This window comes from Centropristis striata, chromosome 1, assembly GCF_030273125.1.
Source record: "Centropristis striata isolate RG_2023a ecotype Rhode Island chromosome 1, C.striata_1.0, whole genome shotgun sequence".
Classification (NCBI taxonomy): domain Eukaryota; kingdom Metazoa; phylum Chordata; class Actinopteri; order Perciformes; family Serranidae; genus Centropristis; species Centropristis striata.
The window spans coordinates 30,500,751-30,526,680 of record NC_081517.1 but is presented as its reverse complement, the minus strand read 5'-3'; the positions used below and the strand labels follow the sequence as shown (position 1 = coordinate 30,526,680).

Sequence of the window (25,930 nt, the reverse complement as noted above, 5' to 3'; positions counted from 1 at the left end):
CCTCTGTAGTAATCACAATGGCCACGCTCCAACCATAATACCGATCCCCAGGACTCTAACCTCACCCACACATGCATATATAGCGTACATGCGCTGACGCTCAAGCACACACACTCAAAAAACACCCAGGTAATCATTTCCATATTTATTTTCTTTGCATTCATATTCCTCTCTCCTGCATTCAGTATGTTTTCATAAAAACAAAGCCAAGCCTCTCAAAGAGGGTTAAATAAGTGATTTTTTGGAAATCCCATTTGAAGGGCCCTGCTCAAAGTGTGGTGGGCGTCTGTACCATGTCAGGGATTATTCGGGAAGTTGCTGCCAAAAACTCAATGAGACCCAGGACTCTCAATCTGGTGCGATTGTGGTTTCAACCCAATAAAAGGCTCATTTTGATTCATACGATGTAAAAATGATTAAACATATTGGATCCAAGTATTAGCACAAATAGCATACTCAATCTATCAACTGTCACAAATCACCACCTTAAGGAGAGCCAGGCCCCGGCTGTAAGCATGACAGCCTTGTTGGAGTCTTTTTCTGATTTATCAAGCCTCATCTAATTAAACATGATCCCCATTGGTTTGTGCACGCCACAGAGCAGTTGAGTCAAATCTATGTGAAAAAATTAAATGCCACATACATAAATGTGTGCAAAAGACTGAGGTTTCTACGCCTTCACTTACAACGCAGTAAACTCAGCAGGACATCTTGAATTTAGGACGAGATGAAACCAGAAAAAAACTGCGGGAAATATGCGTCACAGTCAGTTCGAGGGCACACAGGGCAAGGAGAGTGAGTTCATACCGAGCCAGCACACAGAGCCACTTTAATAGTTAGTGTGAACAATAAAACCCTACTAATACCAACGAAATCCTGTTTATATTAAACATGTGAGGTGTTTCTTTTATGGAATATGGAGAACTGGTTCTAATCATCTTAAAAAACCTTTGGGGCTATGGAATGCACCTGTAAATTTAATTGACTGAAAGCCTTTTAACAAGCGTCAGCCACACTGCCCTCTTCAGGGAAACTGGAGAGATGACGTGTGACGGGGTAGAGATGTAAAAAAAAAAAAAAAAAAAGTGAAAAGGAGGAATGAATTAGATTAAATAAGATGGATGATTTGATCCTCATCTTGCCTTGGCTATTTTAAGGGTAGGGTTTATTCTTGGGTGTAATGAGTTCCCTTGATTCCTTAATCCTGTGGCTGCATTTAATACCTCAGTTTGTCAACGCAGTCTAATTCTGGCTGTTGTGTTTGGACTTGTTGAAACTGAAGGGAATCAAAATGTGTAGCTACTGTGCCCCCCTTTTCTGAACTACATAACAAGATCCAGGTGTGCTCTTACAGTCATGCTTGGGCTTTCACACACACACACACACACACACACACGCATACACACAAACACACACACACACACACACACACATGCATACACACGCATACACCTCTGAGTGGCCCTAACTGCAGTTAGGACTATGTGGTGTTGCAGTAATGGGATATGTTGGTGGCTGAGGTGTTAAAAGTTCCTCAGGGCTGCTGATGAGGCTGCACAGGGACCACCACCTTGGTGCTAAGCTGCCGCTCATTTTCTGATCACTAAATGGCATCACACTGGAGGTAGACTGCATTGTTACACTACTTAAACACACGTGCACTTAAACACACACACACATACTGAGACTCATGTGGGCATAAACACAAAATGCACTCACAGAGCATTGCAGTGACCCTGCACGTAATCATGTCTGTCCCCGGGGCACATTGGGCTGTGTGCTGTTGGTCACGCTCTGGCCCAGAAGTGCCGTTCACCAGGCCGCCGTCTTTCATCACGATCTCCACGGCAACCACGCTCTAAGTCACCGTGACAACGAATTCCACCTGGGCCTGTGACACTTGCCTCCTCTGAGCTCAACATTCAATCACATCTGCCTATCTGCTCCACAGCCCTCCATAGCTCTTTATAAGTCTGTGTCATGTGTTGTCTAATCGGCCTCCCTGCCTCTGTCCCTCGCTCAATCACTCACACACTCTCCATGAACCCTTCTTCTGGTGGTTGTTCTCATGCAGCTTCGATGTTCTGCATTACAGGATGCATAGCCAGATTGACCTATAAGGGGGCCCTGGAGCACACACGAGCTGGAGGCCCCTGTTGAACCCCTAAGTACAGTGCAGACAGAAGAATACACATTAAAATGAAATTATATTTTGTCTATAGCCCCAGAGACCAGGCTGTACCCCTATATGGTGGATTCCCAGACCCCAGGTATGATTTGTGTCAATTTGTGTAATTTAATCAAACACAACTCTATTTGGTAAAAGTGCCATTTAAGCATACTGTCAGCTGAAATAATAAACATGTTTTTGAAAAATCTGGTATTTACAAAGCCATATTGTGGCATGTTTTTGAGAAAGGGCCTCCAGGTAATGCAAGACACCTTAAAGTCCATTAACTAAGAGGATGATGTGACTTGGTGGTGCATAATCCCATTAAATCTGCTATTAATTAAAAATTTTACTCACAAATTAGCACACAATAAAACTGGGGCATGTAGGGACCCTAAGGGGCTGGGGCACGGCTGCCCTGTTGACTGGATATAAACAAAGAAACTATATTCATAAGGTTTTGGAAAATAGGATGAATGATAATGAAGACAATATCATCACGTCAATACAAGCTACAACCCTGATTCAAAAAAGTTGGGACATTGTCTAAAACATAAATAAAACACAAAGTGATAATTTGCTCATTATTACTTATATTTAATTAAAAACTGTAAAAAGACAGTAATGTTCCAACTTTTGTTTTTGTATACAAACATTCTGAATTTGATGCACTCTTTTTCTACGTTTTACACAGCATCCCAATTTATTTAAATCTGGGTTGTAATATCTAAATGCACAAAGGACTTAATTGACGTATTCTGAAAATCCTAAAGATCTCTGCTGCCCTCATGTGGCTGCTTAGAGGAGTAGCTGACAGTCCGTTCAGACTGTCACTATCTGCTTAGAAATCATTTAGATTTAAGGAGACAGATGAAATAATGTTTTCATCCAAAGTTTTAATTCTGTTTCTATGACAACTAACCTATATACAATTAAAGACACACCTTCAAACAGGCAGCCCTGTTGTAAGGGAGATGCAAATCCCTGCCATGCTGGGCTGACATGCCAAGACTGTATTTTATACAGTCTATGGCCAAGACGAACCGAGTCGAGCCAGGACATGTATGGAAAAGTCGTAATTGATAACTGTCAAATTTCATTTTATTCTGTAAGGTGTCTAGTCTTATCTTTCTGTCATTTTACCATTGTAACATGTAATATTCACAGGGATGCCACCCCATTACAAACAGCACTGAATTATACAATACAATATCCCAGCATTCAGTTCACTTTTTGTGAGTTTGCACTAAACAAGAGTAAGAACCAAGCTGTGTCATTTTAAATCCCCCAAACTTTGGTTTGGATTAGGGAATGAATGCACCCATAAGGCAGATTAAACAGACAACTTTAGGCAGTTCAATGAACCATGACTTTGTCCATCTGTTTCCCTCAAACTACATCAAACCATGAAGCGGAGAGTTTGCAACACAGTGGCTTTCATCAAGGTCATTGAGAAATACACTTTCATTTTAAAAAAACAACTTACAGAGCAAACACATTCTCAAGATCTACCAATCACATATGCAACGTATATATAATACAGCAGTCCATAGGAGGCTTACATGTGAATATATATTTTGACATTATTGACTAGGCTATACTGGATTTTACATGTCATATCTTATTGCAAAGATGGGGAGGAGTATATGTTATAAAGAGGCATTCTCTTTTAATAACACCACACTTAACCTGACAAATCTTGCAGTCTAGTTTGATCACATCTAGATGAGTTAGATTTTTGCAAATGGATATAAATAAGAACTAGGACTGCAAGCAGTACTGAACGGGCCCTCACAGTGCACGCGTGTCGGGGCATGCTGCCGTCAGGGTGTGTGCGTTACAGGGGCCAGTCTATACCACCCCTATGAATTTCTTTGCCTTAAGTGTTATAGTGTGGCCACGGTACCAAATATGAAATTAGACTGCCACCACAGTGCCACCTAGGGGCCGATCAATAAAACCTTAAAGGGTTATCCTCAGGAGGGCATTGGCAATAATTGTACCAAGTTTTGTATAATAATGCACAAACTATCCCTTTAATCCTCATACAGTTTCTGAAGGAGGACTCTTAACTGATATGTATAAGTTAGAAAAGGCAGGTAGCAATGGTGGAAAGTAACTATGTACATTTACTCAAGTACTGGACTTAAAGTACAATTTTGAGGTACTTTTATGTACATTTTATGTAACATATGTACATTTAGCTGACAGCTTTAGTTACTTTTCAGGTCAAGATTTAAAATGAAAAACATGATACATTGAAAATAATTACCCATTTTTATAAATTGATCCACTTAAAAGTTTATTAGGTAGTTAAAATGAGTAATTTTTAATTTTCTGCGTTTCTGCGCATGCGCGGCTTTTTGCGGTTCTGCGCATGCGCGGTCTTTCTGGACAATGCGCATGCGCAGAAAGGCTGCGCAGAAGCGGGGAAAGCTACGCATGCGCAGAAGCGCGTATAATATAATAAAAATAAATAAATAAATAAAATAATAATAATAAAAATTAAAAAAAATGTAATGTGTGATGGATGACAACAGACCTACCAAGCACAGGAGCAGGGGCCCCTTTGAATTTCACCTGCAAAATGTCACTTGTCACAGGTATCAACCAATAAACGAAAAGAGACAAAATGACAACAAAGACACAAAGCAACCAAAACAAAAAAAAAACAAAACAAAAGAAGAAGGGCATTTTGGGGAAATACACACATTTCACGTTTGCCATATTTCCTCAAAATTTACTTGAAGGTGTGGGGAGGAAGTGATTCTTTCCATTACAAACATTTCATACATTACATCCTATAGAAGTGTCTGGTTTAAGCCATATCCTTGTAATGGCTTTTCAGGCAGCAACACTGAGCATGTTTTCATATATATTTATGTGGTAGTCACTAATTCTGTGTGGATTTTACACCCAAAAGAATGTACTGTGGTGAGCTTTTAATGATGTATCACTGTATTATATAGCGTATAATGAGCAGAAAGTGGGTGTCATTTTTATCTGTGAGACCCAGCTCAGGGCAGTCATGACAGGCTCCAGACAACACTTTTTTTCTTTTTCTTTTTTCAATGCTTTATTGAAAATTACAAAATAAATATTTCTGGCACGTTTTTTACAGTACATACCTTGCAGTGTAGAAAGAATGCTAGGTGACCATCAATCAACAGTAAAACCTATAATAATAACATCAATACTGTAAATTCAGAGCAGTTGAAATAAAATAAAAATAAATAGACAAAAACGAAATACATATAAAACAGTCTAAATGTTGTTTTCAATAAGGGGGATTCGAATCAGTTTTTTAACTGTTCATTTCAGTGGGAACATTTTTCAAGATATCATATATATATATGTATATATATATATATATCAGATTTAAAGTACAATTTGAATTCATTAATGGAGACAATAAATTTGGGGGATGATTTCATAACTCTATTCTTATGGATGAAACATTTTGCTAAACAAAGGATAACGTTGCAACATAGTTCAGGCTCTAGACAGCACGGGGCAGCCTGTCCCTCTAGCGGCCGGCAGTGAGTGTGAGGCAGCGGGGAGCTGCTGCAGCGGTGAACCAGCCGCTTCCTGTCGCTACACAGAGGAGAGAGGGAGAGAGAGGGGGGAAGGCGCAGAATGGCGACCGTGCAGTGCACCAAATGCACGGCAGAAAGGAAAGGGTTTCGGCGGGAACTTGATTCTTGGCGACACAAATTGATACACTGCGTTGGTATGATCCACTTGCAGTTTCAGATTTTGCCAAAAAATCAAGGAGTTTCAGAGTGACTAGGCTCGGTGGCTGAGGGATCGCTACCCCTAGCTGTGTTAGATGGCTAGCTAATGCTAGCTAACTAGTAGCTAGCTAGGTGGTTAAGTTAAGCTGTCAGGCTAATATTTACCAGCTGGCTAGTCGAGTTGGCTCCTTTTCTTTGTCTCTCTCTATGCTAGCTGGCTACTCACCGGTAACAGCTCTGTCAGATCTGATTATATGACTGAGGAGATATAGTTCATCTAGGATTAAGGCGTATCAAATATTTTGAAACGAGCCGACCGTTACAACGGTTGCTAAATGTGTTTATTGACATATTATATGCTGGCTATGCTAATGCCCTGCTAACATGCTATGCTAACATTAGCGCTGTTGATGTTATTTTGGGGGAGGGGATTGTTGCTACGTTAGGTCTGCTAATGTCAGTGCTATATAAGAAAAGCATACATTTCAGCGGTCTCGGGTAACGGTTTTCCTTGTACCGTTTGCTATTTTGAACACTTTTTTTTTAATGCTACAGAAGCCGGTAACCTTAGGCTAGCTCAGCCGAAGCTAAGTGGGGTTCCTTCGTGTAACGTTTATGCACAGCTAAATTAAACTAAGAAAGCACAAAAACCCATAATACAAATCGGATTATTTATGTTGCTACAAATAAGAAAATCATATTTATTGTTTGTGTTGTTTGTCACATGATTATATGGACTCTATAAAACAGTACAGGTGTTGGTGACAAATGGTTATAGCTTTGCACTTAATATGTTGTTGCCGTCAAACTGGTCTAGTTTGGCACACGCATAGATCGATGGGTAGACGCCTAAAAATGTTAGAGCATACATCGGCCAAATGTCAAGCACATCCAACATGCATATCTTGTTTACGTCAGTACTGAAGGATTGTTCCTGTTTATTTTGTCTCGCAGGGTTTGAAAGCATTCTGGAGGGAATCTATGGCCCACTGCTGCTGACGGACCTCAATTTATTTGATGGTGGGTTTCTGTGTGTTCATTAAAAAAAGATAAATTCATTATAAAACGCCTTTGTGTAATCATAGGCATATTTTACATTACCTTTCAACAAAAAATGAAATTTCAGAAAGCAATAATGCATTTCTCTCTTTTCTGACAACATTAGTCTTTTTGAGATATGTCACAAATATTTAGTTTAGTTAGTTTGTTGTTGAATATTTTCAGACATGGATTGTTACACAGTGAGTTTCTATTGCAGCAGGATCGTGTATCGTGGGAGTGAGCAACTGTAAACATGTATCAGTACTGTGTTTGACATTCAGGTTTCTGGGTTGGCATATACTATTACCCATATTATTTTTCAAATTGGACTGACAAATATAGAATTTCGACATTCCTATATGCAATGATTCCACTTGGATTATTAGATGATCCAAGACTTCAATTTTTACATTAAAGAAAGCTTCATAGTCCACCTGACCTTGGTAAGAACACAGACACTAGTGCTTAAAAAGGTTATCTGGTATGTAACAGAATTCTATTTTAGGTTTGAAGATACGCCAGCATAACCTCTAAACTAATCTCCTTTGTACATGTCTGTGTAACCCACCCCTCACCTGCTGAGTCCTGTAATACATCACCTTCATGTCAGCAACTTCCAGAAGAGTCTCTCCCCATTGGAGAAAATGTCAAGTTGCACTCTGTACAATGTGCTACTAGCCAGTCCAGTGTCCCAAATTTAATGGTACTTTGGACTTAACAGAAAACAAAAGGAACCGTTGCAGTGTACAATACATGCAGTTGTGTCATATCTACCAGTGGCACCACCAACCTTGCTACTCATTTAAGAAGGCAGCATGGTACCAAATTTGGATCCAAGGCAAAAAGAGACAGACCACTAGTGATACACAGTATACTAGCCCCAAATATATCCTTGTTAAAGATTATAAATTGAACTATAATGTATTATAGAATTGATGAAAATGCTGGATTAAGATGTGTTCACAAATCCTAATCCACACACTCCTAATCCAGAAATAGGTAATGTAAATTAATTGTAAATAATATAAAATATGACATGAATTCCAAATTGAATCACAGCTAATTCATAATAAATATCAAATCCTCTTGACATGTAGAGTATTGGATCATTGGAACTTTATCCATCGCATCTGAAAGGCATAAATGAACGCCTTCGATATTTACTCTGCAGTAGCTCTACTATCTCCATTAGTTTGCAGCTTTCTATAACAGGCCAGGAGCACTTGCACAAGCAGCTAAAAGACACAGCTTGCTTGTCACCATCTGTTGTTCTCAATGCAGCCAGCAGTGCCATCTGGAGTTTGAGTGAGGCTAGACATGGACATAATCTGATGATGTGTGATAGAGACCTGGAAGCCATGATGAATTTCCTGATGGGAACTAAAACACTGTTCGAGGGACCTTTTGTATTTTTTTTTCCTGTACAGTTTTACATTGTCGAATTTTAAGACTACTGATCTAAATATCAGTTCAGCCAAATTTATCCTCGTGTATGTCAAAGCAATTACATACATGTACAGTACAGGCCAAAAGTTTGGACGCACCTTCTCATTCAATGCGTTTCCTTTATTTTCATGACTATTGACATTGTAAATTCATCAAAACTATTAATGAACACATGTAGAATTATGTACTTAACAAAAAGTGTGAAATAACTGAAAACATGTCTTATATTCTAGTAAGCAATGGGTGGCTACTTTGAGGAATCTAAAATACAAGACATGTTTTCAGTTATTTCACACTTTTTTTGTTAAGTACATAATTCCGGATGTGTTCATTCATAGTTTTGATGCCTTCAGTGAGAATCTACAATGTAAATAGTCATGAAAATAAAAAAAAACGCATTGAATGAGAAGGTGTGTCCAAACTTTTGGCTTGTACTGTATATCATTATGCAATTTCTGTAAGTGAGAAACCATTTATAGATTTAATAACTGTTTAAGATCCAGCATACCTGTCTGTAGGGTCTCAAGTGCTCAAGCTTTGTATTAAGTGTTACCTGCTGTAAATCGTATAGCAAAATCTGGGCTGAAGCTTCTCTGTATCCTTGGGGGATATTTTGTCATTTTAGTGTTAGACAATTTGACAAAATAAATCATTGTATCATACAAATTTGCCAGCAGTACGTAAGGTTTTCTGTTGGCATATAATTGGTTTGATGATGCACTTTGGAAACCACTACTGCCTCTATTTAAATTCTGTATTGTGACCACAGTAGGCGGTTACTTGATCATTGATGTACCCTCCTTTATTAATGCCTGGTTATGTTATTGTCTCCTTCAGACTGTGAACCTGAAGAGGTGGGTGATTGGTCCCCTGAATCAAGTTGTTCTCAATGTTCATTCTGCAACCTTCCCCTGGACAAACTCAGCAGTGTAAGTGTAGGATTGTTTCATCAAGATCATCCACACATTGTCCTTTTATTTTGTCTTTATCTTGCTGTTGATTGTTGTTAAAACTGTTTGATATAATATATTAGATAATATATATTTTTATTACAATATTCATGATAACGAAAACCGTTAGTAAGGTAATGTTTTTTTCCTTTCTTGTAGGATCAAGTACCTGCAGCCACGTCTCCCCTCTCCTCCCCCTCTGATTACTCTCCCTGTCAGGCTCCAACCATCTCTGAGAGCAGCCAATCAGCACACAGGTTTCTCCAAGCCGTGTTTCACAATAAAGGTCAGTCAGGTGTTTTTCCCACCCCGTGGATCAGGGCACAAATGTGTCAACTTATGACAACTTATTCAGTTGTTATCTAAATAGAAGAATAGCAGTAGCAGGAACAATAATCGCAATCAGTGTGATTAAGTCCTGTGTCACAGCACATGTAATTATCACAGAGTAGAGAGTGATTTGATAATGACCATAGTATTATGATGGAAAACCAGACTAGAATGTGGCTTATTCAGCCAAATTCTTTCTTAAGAAATAAAAGGACATCACATCCATGCAAATACTATACAAAAATCTGGTATTGCCATAAACAGTCCTGATGAGTAAATTCCATCATTGCCTATAGTAGCCTAATACCAGGTGGAATTACTACGGTATAAATGGTATTGCACAATCTCTGTGCGTTGTCAAATCTGTATCATCTGACTGCATAAATCGTCATATTGCTCACCCCTACCTGGATTTTAAAGTTGGAATACATAAGATGTATTTCTAACTATAAATACTTCTAGTACATCACCCAATAATTGCGTCCTGTAATTTAATGGCATTTTGCAAACACTTGTTGCTTTTGCTGCCAACGTTTTATTGCTTGATTACAATTATTTGAGGTGACCAGGATCATTTTGCAGAATCATCGGATTCCACAATCAAAGCAATTTAAAGCTAAAGTTTCAAATGCGTTTCAAATGTAGCAAAGCTAGAAACTGATTAATGAGTTTCCATCTGCCAGGTAAATAAATTGTGGAAAGAAAAACGAGGTAAAAGAGAGTTGTCTCAATGTTACTGCTGTTAGACCGGATCTTCTGGTTCTTTAGTTACAGCTCAAATGAGCTGAGTATTATTTGCTTACGAAGCAAGATGGTGCCAATAAGGACTCTTGATTTATAGTGTAGAGTCGGGTGCAGCAGTGTGTTTGACAGCTCTGGGGCAAGTTATGGTGGAGTTTCAGGAATGGCTCAGTACGAGCGTAGTGACTGTGTGGAGACAAGAAAGACAGTGATGGTGGATGTAATCAGAGCAGAGAAGAAATCAGCGGTAAAGTTGTCTCTGCATTTATAACAGCAACACTGTAACCCAGAAGTGAGCATCGACTGGAGCCTTGGAGACAAAGACAACGTCTTCCCTGTGCCTCCCAACCGCAAACTGGCAGCTTAAGCAGGAACTGGTATTGTGTTCGGGAAAAAAACTACATTTATTAATTGTCTTGAACCATTTTTTCAGGCTGCACAACAGTTTTAGAACAAGATACTTAAAATAAATCTATCAACGAGAGGTGGAACATTGTTTCAGCAAACTATTTGACACTGCTTTGCTAATGATCACATAATTTTATGGAGCAAATATTGAAATTATCAATAGGAATTTAGGGACTAGTTGCAAAGCAAAAAACGAGTGGCATAAAATGATTAAAAATACACGTTAAAATTATTAATTGCAATTCTTTGCAGGGGTTTAATGACTTTTCAAATCCATGATTTGTTTTGTTTTTTCCTGTTTTGTTTTCTGCATTGTTAGACTATTGAGTCTTGATTCATAAAGATCAACAAATCATTGGTTTATGCTCTAACAACTGTCATTTACATTTTGTTTTGTTTTTTTCTTTAAAAAGATAGGCTACATTGTATAAAGTGTCATATAAGTGCCATAGTTTTCTGGAATGTACAGACCAAAGGCTATGTGGTCAAATTTTCCATTTCATTGATGCTGCTATTGTTTTCAAAAATTGAAATTAAAAGCTCATTTTGATTGATTTTTCAACTAGAATTCATGATGGGGACAATCCAAATTTCGTCTCTTATCTTGTCCTATAAAAAGAACAGAAATAAACCTTGGATCCATTCTGTTCCTTACTTCTGTATTGCACCTGTGTCCTCTTCATTAGATGTGTCCCTGGGCTGTGATTCCAACATCCCTCCGGTTGTCCAGGAGCTAATGAAGAAGATGATACGTCAGTTTGCCTTGGAATATGCGTCCAAGTGCCTACTCCACACCAGTGCAAATGGTGTTACAACAAGGACCTCATCACCTTTGCCACAAACATCAGATACCCCTCTGGACCTCACCGTGAGCCGCACTGGGGAGGAGAAAGAGAGTGAAAGTGACCCAGGTAGGGAAAGCATCAAACACTGTGAATTTAAAGCAAATACATAAATGTTTCCAGCTTCCAAAGATTTAAGACTATAACATTGATGTCCACTGAAGGTACCAAACTACTGTAACTCAAACCCTAATCAGTTTACATTAATTCCTCGTGTAACAGATGGCGTGCTCGACCTCTCCAACAGGAACTCTGCCTGCTCAGCAACTTCATCAACATCGTCTAATCACAAAGCCTCAGGGTAAGAGTTTTTTCTTGGATTGTCTCTGGCTATACATTTTACTGGTCAACTTTGGCAAAGTGCACAAAGAAACCTTTACATTGCTTCAGTTAAAACTGGGGGTTCTTATTAAATACAATAATACATTTACATTACATTTTTTGTCCAAGCCCAGTACGACCAAAACATTACTTTGCATGAAAGGAAATCCCCATTTTTAACTGAGTTCAGCACCATTGTCTACTACATTTTCTTTAAGGTGTATAGCATGGCTAGGATTGGAAGGTTAGCATCACTTGTATTACTGTTGGTTTTACCAGCGCTGCTTGATTAAGTAAACTAATTGACATCTCTCTGGCCTGATCATTGGATCAGTTCATTGTTAGTCATTATAAAGAGCTAGCTTGTGTTTGGTGTTTTGGTTCTAAGGGGTTGACTCTTTTATCTCTTGAGCGGTAACGTCACAGCAATGGCACCGTATTATAACATTTACCACCAGCTCAGGATTGTACAATGAGGAGAACGTTGCAGTACCTCATAATGATTTTACCTCCTTTTTTACTGATCCGGTTATGAGTTTGATTATTCAACCTTGAAGCATGTAGGACTCTCACTGAAGGATATCACAAAACTTCCAAGGGTTGTGTGTGAGCGCCAAAGTAACCCCAGCCATTCACAGACTGTCCCACCTGGACGTGAAGAGGCTTTGCCTCACACACTAAGAATGTGTGTGCGTGAGAGACACACAACAACAGTGTGTGAGAACAGACAGACATGAAACATAAGTCGCAGTGATGTTACCAACACAAGGCATAAAGGAGTGGACCCCTCGCTCTGCACCCCCCCCTGTCCCCTATGCCAAAATCAAACCCCCTCCATCATCTCCATCCTGACCCTGCTGTTTGGTCCTCCCATCCCTAGGAGGCAGCGCAGGCAGAAGGAGGAGTACATGGAGAGGAGCTTGGAGCTGTCTGAGGGGTTGCTGTCCAAGGCTTTGAAGGATATACGTTCAGGGAGGCTGCAGGAGCAGCGTGCTGCGTTGCTTTATGGCATACCCCTTCAAACCCTGAGGCGAGGTCTGGACAGCTGGGCTGAGGGAAGGCTGGGGATGATCCATCAACTTGCACCAGGAAGCAAAGATTTCAGGGATGAAGTGACATCATACAATGTGATGTCATCAATGTTGGGCGGTGAAGCCCGTCTTGTTCTGCAGAAGGTGGCGGCTTGGGCAGAGCAGGCAGAAATCGGAGGAGCTGCAGAGGAGAATGGAGACTTGAGTTTCCCTTCATCCTCTCTTACCTTTTATCAGCCGAGTGGTCAACTGAAAACCCTCCCCCATTCCTTTCCCCAGCTCAGGGATGCTCTCCAGCCCCCACCAAGCCCCACTCCCAGTCTGGATCCACCCACGTCCCTGCGTATTCCTCAGGTCCGCTCCATATCTGACCATAACCGGTCAATCTCAGCTGAGAATGGCAGCATGGCTGAAAACCTACATCAACGTACCTCAACAGAGGCTACTGCTAGTTCATCGACAGCTACTGCAAGACCTTCGTCTCTCTTCAAACTCAGACCTCCTTTCTTACCACATGGCTGTCCAGGCAGTGCCAACCAGTCACCTCATCGCCTGGGACCACGCGGATCCTCACTGGATGATTCAGAAGATGGGGCAGGTGGCCGAGACAAAGACAAGCAACCAAGAAAGAAACGTGGCAGGTACCGCCAGTACGACCATGAACTGTTGGAGGAGGCCATCACTATGGTGATGGGAGGTCGCATGAGTGTGTCCAAGGCCCAAGGGGTTTATGGGGTGCCCCATAGCACACTGGAATACAAAGTCAAAGAGCGTACTGGAACACTCAAGAACCCGCCCAAGAAGAAATCTGCCAACTTTGGTTCATCCAATTCCAACTCGTCTGGTTCTGGTTCCATGACGGGTTCCACTAACTCAGGGACTCTTGCCTCAGCTGCTGACGCAAAGATGTTCTAGACCACAAAACGCCTCTAGAACTCCTCAACACTTGAACTCATCACCTCTGACAAGATACATGTTTTCTGGAGACACTTGTTTAAACACAACACATGCCTTTACAAAGTATATGGATATTGATATTCAGGTCTTTTAACTGTGTCTGTAATGTGACAGTCATACTTTTAGCTGTATTTCTCTAGCTTTGTCCTGGACTCTGATTAAAGCAGCTACGAGGTACAGCATTTTACAGGAGTCAGTTGTGCTCAAACACCTCGTAGCTTCCGTTTTTTTCCCTAATGCCAAAATCACACAAAGCAGTGGCAAAGTGTGGGCTGTGACAAGCTGCCATGTAGTCTCTATGGAAAGTTGCAGGAGCCACTTTGAGTTGCATGCAGATTCTGCAGTGGAGTGTGGCCAGATAATATCTGCAGCCAATCAAACCGAAACAGAGTCCTGTAAGTTATGTAACAAAGATTTTCTTCCAACCTGAAACACATAAACAAACTTCACAGCCGCAGAAAAAGGTATTTATTGCCGCGAGCCACACTTTGTCACTAATTGGTGTTTTTGGCGTAACACTAAAAGATCTGAAAGGATATGGCTTGTTTTATATTATGTTTACAGTAATCAACAAATCCTGCAGAAAGACCAAAAACTAAAATGGAATTTTATCCTACAATCATGTGTTGTCTGTGTGGCCAAGCCTGATATATGAAAACCTCTCATTGGCCAAATATCCTTTAACAGAAGTGCACTTTGTCTGCTCAAAAAGTGTTGTTTTTGTCTTAAACTTTGATCAGGTATCACTGAAACTTTGCTGCTTTTTTCTGTTACTTATACTCAATTGTTCTTATTATCCTGTGCTGCTGTTTTACAGTTGTGCACAAGATTATATGTACATACAGTAATATTTGGATGACAATAGATTTCTTTGGCACAGGAGTTAATATACACTTTATGACTCTGTGGATACAAAGACCATACTTTCAAGGATAAATCAGTTTGTTTTGGTCTTATTAGGGGATTTGTTGGTAATAACAATATAATATGACACACGCATTATCCTTAAAGACCTTCAGGAAGTTCTCATCTTTGTTTTTATGTCATTATGATTTGTTTTTTTCTTCAAAGAGAAAAACTGACATTGATTGTTATTCACCAAATCGCCCAGGACCAAGTATGAGAAACACAGTATGTGGACCTCCTAGAGCTAAGAAATAAAGTGTGACTCTCATGTTTGCTAGCTGTTAGGTTATTAGGTTATTCAGGTTTGATTCAATTCTTAAAGCTCCTTCTTAATGGAGCGTTGATGATTGTCATTTGCAGCTTTCTATCTCTCTCTGGGTATTTTTACCTAGGCTACTGAAGTGACTTAGAGCCATTGTAACAGATTAAAAACTCATTGCTATTGTTAGACACCTCTATAAACAGGGAGATTGTACAGTATAAACTGCTGTGGTGGCTACATCTTCATTATGAGTTTTTGTTGAAGAGATTAGCTTAAGAAAGCCATTTTGTGTCCCCAGTCCCATAGTTCTCCTCTCTATTTGTGCAAGCTAGTCTGAACATTGTATTGAGTGTAGTTGGAATGCAACTGTGCAGCATGTTTTAAAATGTGCACTGATAAGCTTGGGAAATGTAAGTTATTGTGTATGTGTACTGTTTGTAAAAGATGTTCTTTTATTATCACAGATATTTACTAATTCTGCTACTGTAGCTGTATTACTGTAAACCTCATACATGACTGCTGCTTAAAACGTTACTCTACTGGATGGTTTCCCTGGCACAAAGAGGCGTAGCTACAACAAAGAAGCCTTATTCCCCTAATTCAAAGGCGGTATGCATTGCAATGTGTGTAAAGCATACACAATGTAGACTGCAGATTAGGATTTAGTGCATGGATAGGGTTAAATGTTGTTGATTGTGTACTGGAGGCTACTGGAGGTTACAGTAGATTTTGGTGTGACAATGACTTGATTCAGTGCAAGTCTTACAGGCTTCTTTGTTTGTGTCTGGGGGAAAGGCTAAATGTTGCGTCTACACTCATGTCTGCCTCTGAGATGGGACTTTTTCCATTGACAGTGCTACTACCAAAGCAGCAGTTCAGGGTTACCCACACAAAGCTGCTTCAATTTGTTTTGCTGTGATGTCAGCCTGCCTGCCTGTCTCTCTCTCTCTCTCTCTCTCTCTAACCTCGTTGCCACATATACCTCTGAACTTTATCTGCCTATAGTGTCAGATTTCACATCAAGGCCTCTGTGTTATGATACTGAATCTGCTGGGGTGTGAGCTCTTATTATCTTAGGAACATTTCTGAGCTGTTTGTCTCTCATGCAACTATTCATAGGTGTAAATATATTGCCATCAACAACACTTAAACTTTTTCAAGTAAATGATTATACACTTATCCAGCCATTTTGTTGTGAAATAATTTTTTTAAATGGTTTTAATTCTGCCCTGTGGCAATTACGGGAGATCTGCCATGTTCTTAACTTGCACCAGGAAGCAGATTCTTGGTTCAAGTGTTTGTCCTAGTTGATTATCTTTGTATCTGTTATTTGTAGTTTGAAGGCTAATTGTAAAAGTATTTAATTTTTTAAAGCTTTTTTGGTCATATTGTTTGGCATTTCAACCTTTTGTAACTTGGCAACTATACAAAAACTGATGTCTCCGCTCCTGAATGTCTCCGCTGTTATCAGTGCACAGTGCCTGTGTCTGGGGCTACAGCATAGTGCAGCAAGATGTCTCTACTCTGGGAATGATCTGCTATTTATATCAATGGGCCAGTTTGTAAACAAGCCCAAACACCTCCTTGAGAAATAGAAAAAGTATTTCATTGTGAAAGTTTAATTGCAGTACACACCTGGGCTTGTTTTCAGACTTAAAGCTTAAGGCATAGTATGTTTTTGGACTGAACTGCTGGTAATTCTTTGAAATGACTAATCTGCTATTTATGCATAAATCAATTATTGCACTATGATTTATAACAAGCATTTTATTGTAGAAATCCTTTTTGTGTTGTTGCTGCATACTTATTTATTGATTGTGCTTCAAAACTGTGATTTTAATAGTTTGATTGTTGTAGTTCTTGATTTGTAATGGGGCACTTTGATGCAATGTGAAACGTGTATTGCTGCATGAACGCTTTTAAATGTTAGCCCGTATAATTTATTTAGTCCTAAAATGACACCCTTGACTATCGTGGTTGTTTAGTGCTTATGTTAAGATTAAAATTATTAAGGTGATTTAAAAAAAAAAAGGAATTTGGTTATCATAACAAACTCAACAGCAACACTACAGAATGTAACACTCCTACACTGCATCCGGTCCAGTTAAACCCTGACAAGGGCTGGACTTAAATTGATGGAAATATCATCCATTATCAAACACTTAAGCAAATGTTTTAATATTAAAATCAATTACTTGTTTTTATAGTGAAATGAATCACTCACAGGACCTCATTTAGTTGATTTCAATATTAGACTTTTTTTTCTGAGCTGTTAGGTTTGTTGGTGGAAGTGCTGTTAAAGAAAAACATTTTGGTTTAAGCGTTCTACAATCGTTCCTTCTGCTTTTAGCAGAATGTTATGGTTTGCCTTCAGCAACTCATCAATAAAACAGTTCTCTAATCAGTTTCCTGTCATTATTTAACGAACATAATTCAAACCACCCTTGCATAAAGTGGCTGTGTGTGCAGCATAGTGCAAGCACAATGTTTGGGTTTCCAAATGTTTATTTCTGTAATTCTAATGACATTCGCAAAGCCAGACAATGCAGTGGCAATTGGTACATGCTGCCGGTCTAAAATTGGAAAGTTAATTGACAGAAGGGTAATAGCATTGTTTGCTATAAGTGTGCATAGAGAAATTTGGAGTGCTATGAATAGCTGTCTGCCACTGTATTTTGAAACTGCCTCTAAAATATGAAAACATTTTCCTCATTTAATAGGCTGGAGGATTACAGAATCTTCATATAATGATGAAGTGGAAATCGTATACCAGACCATGATGGCATTAAGACAATAAAACATGAAAAATTAATAGTGTTGTTCAAAACTCAGTCAGACCTGTTAGTTAATCTGTGTGTTTTTCTAAACTGGGCTAAGCAATGAGTAAAACTCCACAATCTTTTTATTTTTTTTGCCTATAGCTCCCTGCTGCCATCATTTGTGGAAGAATTGGGAGATCTGGGACATCGAGGGACTAAATGTCACCAGAGTTCTGCATTGGGTGCTGTTCTCAGCTCGCTCTGCTCAGCACATCGTTCCTTACTCTACCAGATCCTGAAGCAGGCACACCAGGAAAAATTGCTGTTGTTCCTTAATCACAGACCTGTAGGTCAAACTGAATCTCACTGCTGTCACTGTGGCGTGAACCCACAGGATATTGTTACCCCTAATGCAGTCCCATTTAGTAAATGTAAAGCCCATAAAAGCAGGCCATGCTACCCTTTAATTGATTGTGATCATCAAGGTCATGGCAGCACATTGTATCATCCAGGAGACACCAAGTCCCATTGTAGCATCCATCACTACCCTTTAACAGACTGTAAAAGTGATGTTTCTCTGGGCTCAAGCTACTGCTGTGTGCAGAGGTGCAGGATGGAAACCTACACTGTTATGTGCCCCAAGAGGCTGCACTGCATTTCCTGCCAAAGCCTGGCTGTAGGTCCTATCAGCAATATAGTGGGTTCATTTGCATCCTCTCCATCGTTATCCAAATCCCCTTCACTGTGCACTCCATCCTCTAGTTTATGCCCTTCCTCATCGATCTGCTGTAACCAACACAACCCCCACTCTTGTCCCTGTTATTCAATCCATGCTTGCCTGACGCAGGTCACAGTTGAACAGAGGGTTGGAGATGGGGATCCTCCTTGTCCTGTCCTGAAGAGAGAGCAGAGCCCCTCTCCTCCTCCTCTGTCCCCTATCCCCTCAGACATCAATAAGAAAACTGATGAAAAGCCACCCTCCCTTTTTCACCACAGACAAGAGGAAGAAGCTGACCTAACGGTTAAAGATGATCTTATGAATGCAAGCAACCAAGAAGCAGATGTGAATACAGCTACAGAAGAGGAGAGAGACTGTATGACCCCAAGAAGCAGTGAGGCTGAGCAGAACCCAAGTGGGACTTCACTGCAAGATGTTGTAAATCGCTTCAGTGAAAAATTGGAGACAATCAGACCTATCGAGAAGGACCCGCCTCTCATTTCCACAGCAAGTAATGTCTCTGAAAAGGAGCAACCACAGTGTTCCTCAACCGGTCAGAACCTGCGGTTTCAGGCTGATGCCCATTTGACTGAAATAATCACCACAGTGCTTCACACAGGCAGTGCTAGTGACTACAGTCTCAGTGAGCTGTTCAATCGCCACGATAGCAAAGAGCCCAAGTCACCTAATACCCGCTCCAGACGTCGCCAAGAAGTCCTTGCTGCTATAGCAACACCTGCTGATGATGCTACAACCAGGAGGCAAACCTTACAAATTAAACGAGAGCTTGCCATGTTTGACCAGTCTTACAGTAGGAGAAAGGTACCACTAGCAAAGAGAGCGAGATTGAAAGATGTTACTGTCAGAACATCACCCACTTCATCAGATTCAGACCTAGTTAAAGAAGAGTCTAAAAGGGAAATGGAGGTAGCTTTAGAGCCTGTAGAGAATCATATAGATAGGGAGGGTCCAATTAACAGTCTCATTGCAGAACATGATGAAATAAAAGAGGAGATACAGACAGTCATAATAACAGATGAAGTTCGGATCATTAAAGCAGAGGAGAAAGAAAGGGAAATATCCAGTGAGGAAAAAGATCTTATACCTTCAGCCACTCAAACACCGACCCTTGATCAACAGAGCAAGTATGGCAAACAAGGCACAAAGGGTGACCGTCGACAAACACATGTGATGACAGTGACTGCACCCCCAGCAAAAAAGAGCAGCAGGCCCTATAAAGAAGATGGTATGGGTAGTGGTGCTGAAAGTGATAGGAACCATGAAGAAGCCCTATCAGGTCAAGGCTCTGACAGTGACAGTAGACCAGGTAAAGGTAAAGGTTGCCATGGTCCTATTAGACACTGGCAGAAATGTCAATCACAGCACTCCAAGGACGGAAGAAGATCCAGGAGAAATATAGTGCCTCCACAGCGTTTTTCTTCCTATGTCACAGAGCCCAGAAAGATGTTCTATGTTGCATGCTTCTCTGAAAACATCTTTAGTCAGGGAACACAGAAGCACAATGATTTGACATCTAGTGCCCTGGATGCCCCATCCAAAGATTCAGATGCTGAGGTCACCCCGCTTGAATCAAGAAGTGAAGCCCCTCTGCCATCACCTGAGCACACAGAAACCTTTGAAACAACACATAGAGAGGATTGTGGGCCAACAGAGTCAAAAGGTCATTCCACAAACCAGGTCTTTCCACAAACTAGGGCTGCCAAAGAGAAGATTCCTACTAAACAGAAGTCGGACAGTAAGAAAGATGACAGCAACTCTGCTGCCAAACCTTTTGGGAGGCTACGGTCATCTCCAAAAAGACTACAGGACTCGAGGATAGTTTCAAGAACTCCCCATGACTCATCAAATATGGATGTCACCAAGAAGTCTGCAACCTGTGTTGAGCGCTCTCCCAACTACCAAGTCCAGTACACTAGTCCAATAAAGCTCATGTTTGTATCACCAGTAAAGGATAAGGAAGGAGTCAGATACAGTCTCAAATCAGCATCTTCTGGTTCTAGTGCACAGGTACCCTTTGACCCATGTGTAGAGTCATCATGGTCAGGGTCACTGAAAAAACACAAAAGCCAGAGAACGGAGTCTCTTTCTTCACCACTAAAGTCTACTACCTCACCTGCAAGATCTGCTTCATCACCCAAGTCACCCCGTTTGGCAGCCAAGTCTTCTTCTTCGCCAGCCAAGTCTTCTTCTTCGCCAGCCAAGTCTGCTTATTCACCCAAGTCAGCTTCTTCATCTCCCAAGTTGGCTTCTTCATCTCCCAAGTCGGCTTCTTCATCTCCCAAGTTGGCATCTTCACCAGCCAAGTCCGCTTCTTCGCCAGCCAAGTCTGCTTATTCTCCCAAGTCGGCCTCTTCACCAGCCAAGTCTATTTCTTCACCCAAGTCAGCGTCTTCTCCGGCCAAGTCTGTTTCTTCACCCAAGTCGGCCTCTTCACCAGCCAAGTCTGTTTCTTCACCCAAGTCAGCGTCTTCTCCGGCCAAGTCTGTTTCTTCACCCAAGTCGTCCTCTTCACCAGCCAAGTCTGTTTCTTCACCTAGGTCAGCCACGTCATCACCAAAAATAGGTTCCAGGAGATCAGGTGAATGTACTCCAACTAAGCGTGTAGCCGGAGCTGAGAGCCAGAGGTCACCAGGTGACTCGGCATCCTTCCACGAAACCACTCCAAAAAGGCGTCCTGGTCGGCCAAAGAAGCTGGGACCACAACTTGAGCAAAAGGCAAAGAGGCCAATTGGTCGACCACGCAAGGAGAAAGTTGTTGATTCAGAAATGGGGGCAAAAACTGTAAATGGAAAATCTGCTACAGCATCTGATGCTGAGGAGAATGGAAACAAGAATCTTAAAATAACAGTAGTGTATGGCCGTTCCAGGAGAAACAAACGAATGGTGTCTGAGGGCTTTGACCAGCTGCAAACGGAATTCCATGATGCTTGGCAAGCAGTGGGCCTTAAAAGTGACTTGGGCATTTTAATGCACAACTCTAGGACCAGCTCAGGTAGTATCAAGACAGCCTCAACAGAATTATCTGAGGAATTAAATTTTGTCAGCCCTATAAAAGAGTCTGCCCCACAATCCAGCAGTAACATTAAGTGTCAGAAGCGGGATGATTCTGCACCCTCAAGGAAACCAGGTAGACCTGCAAAGGTTAAAATCTCTGGGATCTCAGTCACAGTAACCACAGTGTCACCTCGGCAGCGCAAAATTCAGATAAATAAAGATACTCGTCAGTCTCCTGAATCACTAATTCATAAAAAAGTACTTCTACCCGAATTCAAATCTGCCAAAGAGCCCTGGACAATCAGTTGTCAGTCAATAAGGAAAAGCAGTCAAAAAGAAGGGATGGAAACAAAAAGCAGTGAAACAGAGGAAGGGATAGAAACGAATGATGAAAGTAAAGACAAACTGCCAAATAAGTCTGTAGCAGTGCGTCACTCAATGAGAGTGCGAAAGCCCTCGATCCATTTTCTGCACGCTGTTGCTACCTCAACCTCTAGATCATACAGTCACAGTAATGCTCTGCTACGACGCTCCAAACAACTTCTGTTGAACAAGGCCAGCAATGAAAGAAAACAGGAGGAGCAACAAAGTGGTGTAGAGACTTCAAGGGAGAAAAGAAGGCTCTGTGGAGTAGAGAAGAAGAACATCTCTCAAGACCTGAGCAGATATGCAGGTGTGTCTGTCGACTCTATCTTTACTCCAAAAGAGACGCTAAGGTGGTGGGCAGCATCAGCCGAGGAGAAGACTATGAGCCACGAGCTTGCCAGGCGAATACGATTCATCTCTGATACTTGGGTCTCAAACACTGTGGAGAACCCAGGAAGAGAAACTGCCCTTAACTCAAAACTAGGTACTAAAGGCAACAGTTCACTTACCAGAAAGTCAAAACATTCCTCTGTGGTTCGAACACTGTTTGACTGTCCTCCTAACCATCCAAGGTCCTGTAGCATGCAGCAGCTCTGCTCCTGGTTTATGCAGAGCACAGAAACACAATCTCTGGCTATTGTGAAGAAGTCGAGCTCCCGTAATCCTTACGAAGTTATGCACTTCCCCCGTTCTGTCAATAAGAAGAATGTTTGTCACAGTCCTCAGGCAGAGCGACTCCGCAAACACATCAAGAAATTTGCCAAAATTGTGCCAAAAAGTCCTTTGCAGCATCAACAGGCACAACAAAGGTTGAGGAAGAGGAATGAGGCACCCCTATCAACACATAAAATTAGGCGGCAACTTTTCACTTCCAGGTTTGCAAGAGGCAGGCTCAATCAAGAAGCCCAACGGTGGAGAAGTAGAGTATGTGGCAAATACCAGATCGCTCTATTTAGAGCAAGGACAAGGTTCCTAACCCGAAAAGAAAGGGAGAGGTGGCAGAGGCAGAAGAATAAGAGAAACATAAAAGTGGCTACTAGTTGTTCGAATGGACATTTAGTGACTGGACTACAACCAAAACGAAAATCATTACACAGATCAGCAAAAGATCAGTTATCTAACCGTTTGGAGAACAGTTCTACCACCAGTTCTGTTGACCAAACTCAGGAGCCTGTGGATGAACTCAAAGAGCAGAACCTCTGCTCTAAAGCCTGGAGTCCTGAGACACTGAAGGAATGCAGAGTGTTTCTGAGGAAGATCAACTCTCCAGATAATGAATCAACTGAGGAAGAGTGGGACTCCTGTACTGTGACACTGGATGACGGGTCACCTTCTGCATACCTCTTTGCAGGAAGGGAGAGAGAACTGGTAGGAGTTGTTAAAGCTGTGAAAACTCAAAGAAAAAGGAGCACTGCCTCAAGAGAGCTAGCAGGTTCTGCACCTAAATCAGTCCAGGGGCAGGACAAGATGCCATTGGGGAGGCAGAAAAGAAAATACAAAAGTCCTGGGGTTGTGTCTACTGAACCACCGCAACCACCACCAGCGAAGATGTTGAGACAATCGCGAATGAGGGGCCTGACCGGGCCGAGATGGTGCGACTTCGTGTTTGGTAACTACTGTTCTTATTTTATTGATTATCAACTTCTTTTAAACTTCAATTTCAAATCATCACAAAGTCAACTTGTCCTTTTTCTTTTCTAACAGAAAACTAAATGAAGCATGAAGCCTCCTCCTTCCTGGGAAAGGGACTGTGGTTTAACGTGGTGCCTTTGGACATTGAGCTGACCACGTGGACTGACCATCCCCCTATGGTTCAGTCTTACACTCAGCAATTATGTAGCAGTCTAACTTAACAAAAGCTTGATGTTGCACTATTTTTATCCATGGATATGTATGTACAGAAATGTTTTTGTTTTTTTTAATTGTCGACTTGCCTTTGTCTTTCTGAGCGCGTATCGTAGATCAAATCATAACATCAGAGTGGCTGTATTAGAAGGAAAGGCAAAGCTTGACTGCATAAAGACAGTGCCATCTCCCCCAAAACATACCTCATTATCAAGGCCAGCACTTGTTTTCCCGATAATTATTGTAAACCACAATTTAGTCCCCCCCCCCCCCCCCCCCAAAAAAAATGTTTTAAGTGTAGTCACCCTGACTTTACCACTGTTTGAATTCCTTATTGCTAATTTAATACATTTTAAGATTTGACATAAGTATATTGAAATTTAATGACATTCTCTAAATCCGAGCCTTGTTTGCAGTATTTTTCGTTGATGCTTCAGTCACTGTTGTATTGCAAGCCAGTAGCCAAAAACATGGTGTGAATGAAGGAATCTTGTATCAACCAAGCCCCATCTTTATCCCAATCAAATATCTGTGTGTGGGCCCCCACTATAAAATTGTGTATTGAACCACAGTAATGTCTTCAAACGATCTGCAGGTCTTGGCACCAGACTGCACTTAACCCCACCATACATGTTCTAAGTGATTACATATTCAGTGCCACAAAATGTAGATGTTTATGTGAAGTGATGAAGAAAATGGCATTATGCAGTTGTAGAAAGTAGAATCTGATTGTTGGTTTGTGGAATCTGTCTTGTTTTAATTCACTTATCTCTATGTGATTGTCTTCTTGTTTTCACCCAAAGCAGAAACTGTATGTTGGTGTCAGATCTACTTCTTGCACTATTCCATCTGAGATTATTAATCCCACTACACAGATTGCTCCCCCATATTTTGCACATCCCATGTCCCACTACCAAACCCTACTGTAAAACTAGAGTCTATTTGGTGCAATACAAACCCAGATGATTTATCAGTATGTAGTAATTATTTTATTGCTGACAGACGAATGGATGTACACAAGTACCAATGGCCTGGGATGTTACTTCAGTTGTTTCCATAGCCATGTGATGTGATCTTAAAGGATATTGCTATACAAACTGTTTTTTTCCCGCCTGCTTTGCTCCCCTCAATGAAGCAGAAAAATAACTTAATTGTTATAATAGCATTAAATTGTTTTGATTATAAATATAATAGCATTATTTACTGTTTAAATGCAGGTGGGGAATGTGTTGCTGTTTCCCTAGAGTTTCTGTTTTTAGCAGTCGCCTACCTCCACTGGGGCGCAGCTTGGCCTACTGCTCTTTTTTCCTTATCAACCGTGTGATAGACAAGGCCAGAAAGATGATCAGTTAACACTAAACTTGGATCATTATCATGCTAGAGGGCAGGTAGATCCAAGATGTCTGGCTGTAGGTCAAAACTTAAATCTGTAGTGTGTATTGTGTGTCTGACTACCCCCTTGTATGTGTGTCACTATGGTTGCAATTTCAACATGAGGGATGTGGGGCGGCCCAGTCTTGTGATCGGCGTTCTGTTGAAAAACCTGGTGCTAAACATCTGTTGTATATTTTCTTTATCATGTGTTTTTATACTGTCCATTACAGATGCAACAAAGAGGTGTCTGTGATTGGAACAATAAAGACTTTTTAAAAAACAACCAGCGAGCAGCATGATTTATAGTAGACCGTGAAATGTAAGACTGGAGTATCAGGGCTGTAACAAGCCAGTGGAATTGAAATTTCCCCATTCAAATGATACTTGCATTTGATCCTTTCAGTATCTAGATCTAAAAAAAAACCTATGGTTTTGCTTGTAACCAATCGAGTGTTCTTTGACATGTGACTTGATTTGCCAACAACCGCACAACCCATATTAGTATGTGGTAAAGCTGACAGTTGATAATTAAGTCTATGTATGCATTTGTGAAAAATCATGTGGATTAGAAGTGATGGTGGTGGTATTTTATGCAACAAAAAAGGTACTAGTGTTAGAGAGGTAGTTTATAAGATTTTCTTTATACCAATGCCATCAGATTCTGCTTAACAGCCTGATTCTTCATTGCTGCCTAAATCAAATTTTGGGTTGGCC

At 40.8% G+C, this 25,930-nt stretch overlaps 2 protein-coding genes across 2 annotated transcripts; both read left to right on the top strand.

Moving 5' to 3' along the window:
• Positions 1-5,775: 5,775 nt before the first annotated feature.
• Positions 5,776-25,499, top strand: LOC131975275 (mucin-4-like). Its single transcript, XM_059337902.1, has 8 exons — positions 5,776-5,900; positions 6,859-6,924; positions 9,229-9,320; positions 9,501-9,627; positions 11,507-11,731; positions 11,885-11,963; positions 18,061-23,606; positions 23,702-25,499. Exons 1-8 carry the CDS (start codon positions 5,807-5,809, stop codon positions 23,707-23,709), a joined length of 6,237 nt encoding a protein of 2,078 aa, XP_059193885.1. The 5' UTR covers positions 5,776-5,806; the 3' UTR covers positions 23,710-25,499.
• On the top strand, positions 12,167-17,543 carry LOC131975284 (ligand-dependent nuclear receptor corepressor-like protein). The gene has a single exon (XM_059337914.1). It carries the CDS (start codon positions 12,892-12,894, stop codon positions 13,927-13,929), a length of 1,038 nt encoding a protein of 345 aa, XP_059193897.1. The 5' UTR covers positions 12,167-12,891; the 3' UTR covers positions 13,930-17,543.
• Positions 25,500-25,930: the final 431 nt, after the last annotated feature.

Bases quoted from the DNA above. Each gene is read 5' to 3' on its own strand.
- LOC131975275 (XM_059337902.1), top strand. From the start codon at position 5,807: ATGGCGACCGTGCAGTGCACCAAATGCACGGCAGAAAGGAAAGGGTTT. The intron at 6,925-9,228 runs GTGGGTTTCTGT...TGTCTCCTTCAG, and splicing joins GGACCTCAATTTATTTGATG to ACTGTGAACCTGAAGAGGTG. The intron at 11,964-18,060 runs GTAAGAGTTTTT...TTTTGCCTATAG, and splicing joins TCTAATCACAAAGCCTCAGG to CTCCCTGCTGCCATCATTTG.
- LOC131975284 (XM_059337914.1), top strand. From the start codon at position 12,892: ATGGAGAGGAGCTTGGAGCTGTCTGAGGGGTTGCTGTCCAAGGCTTTG.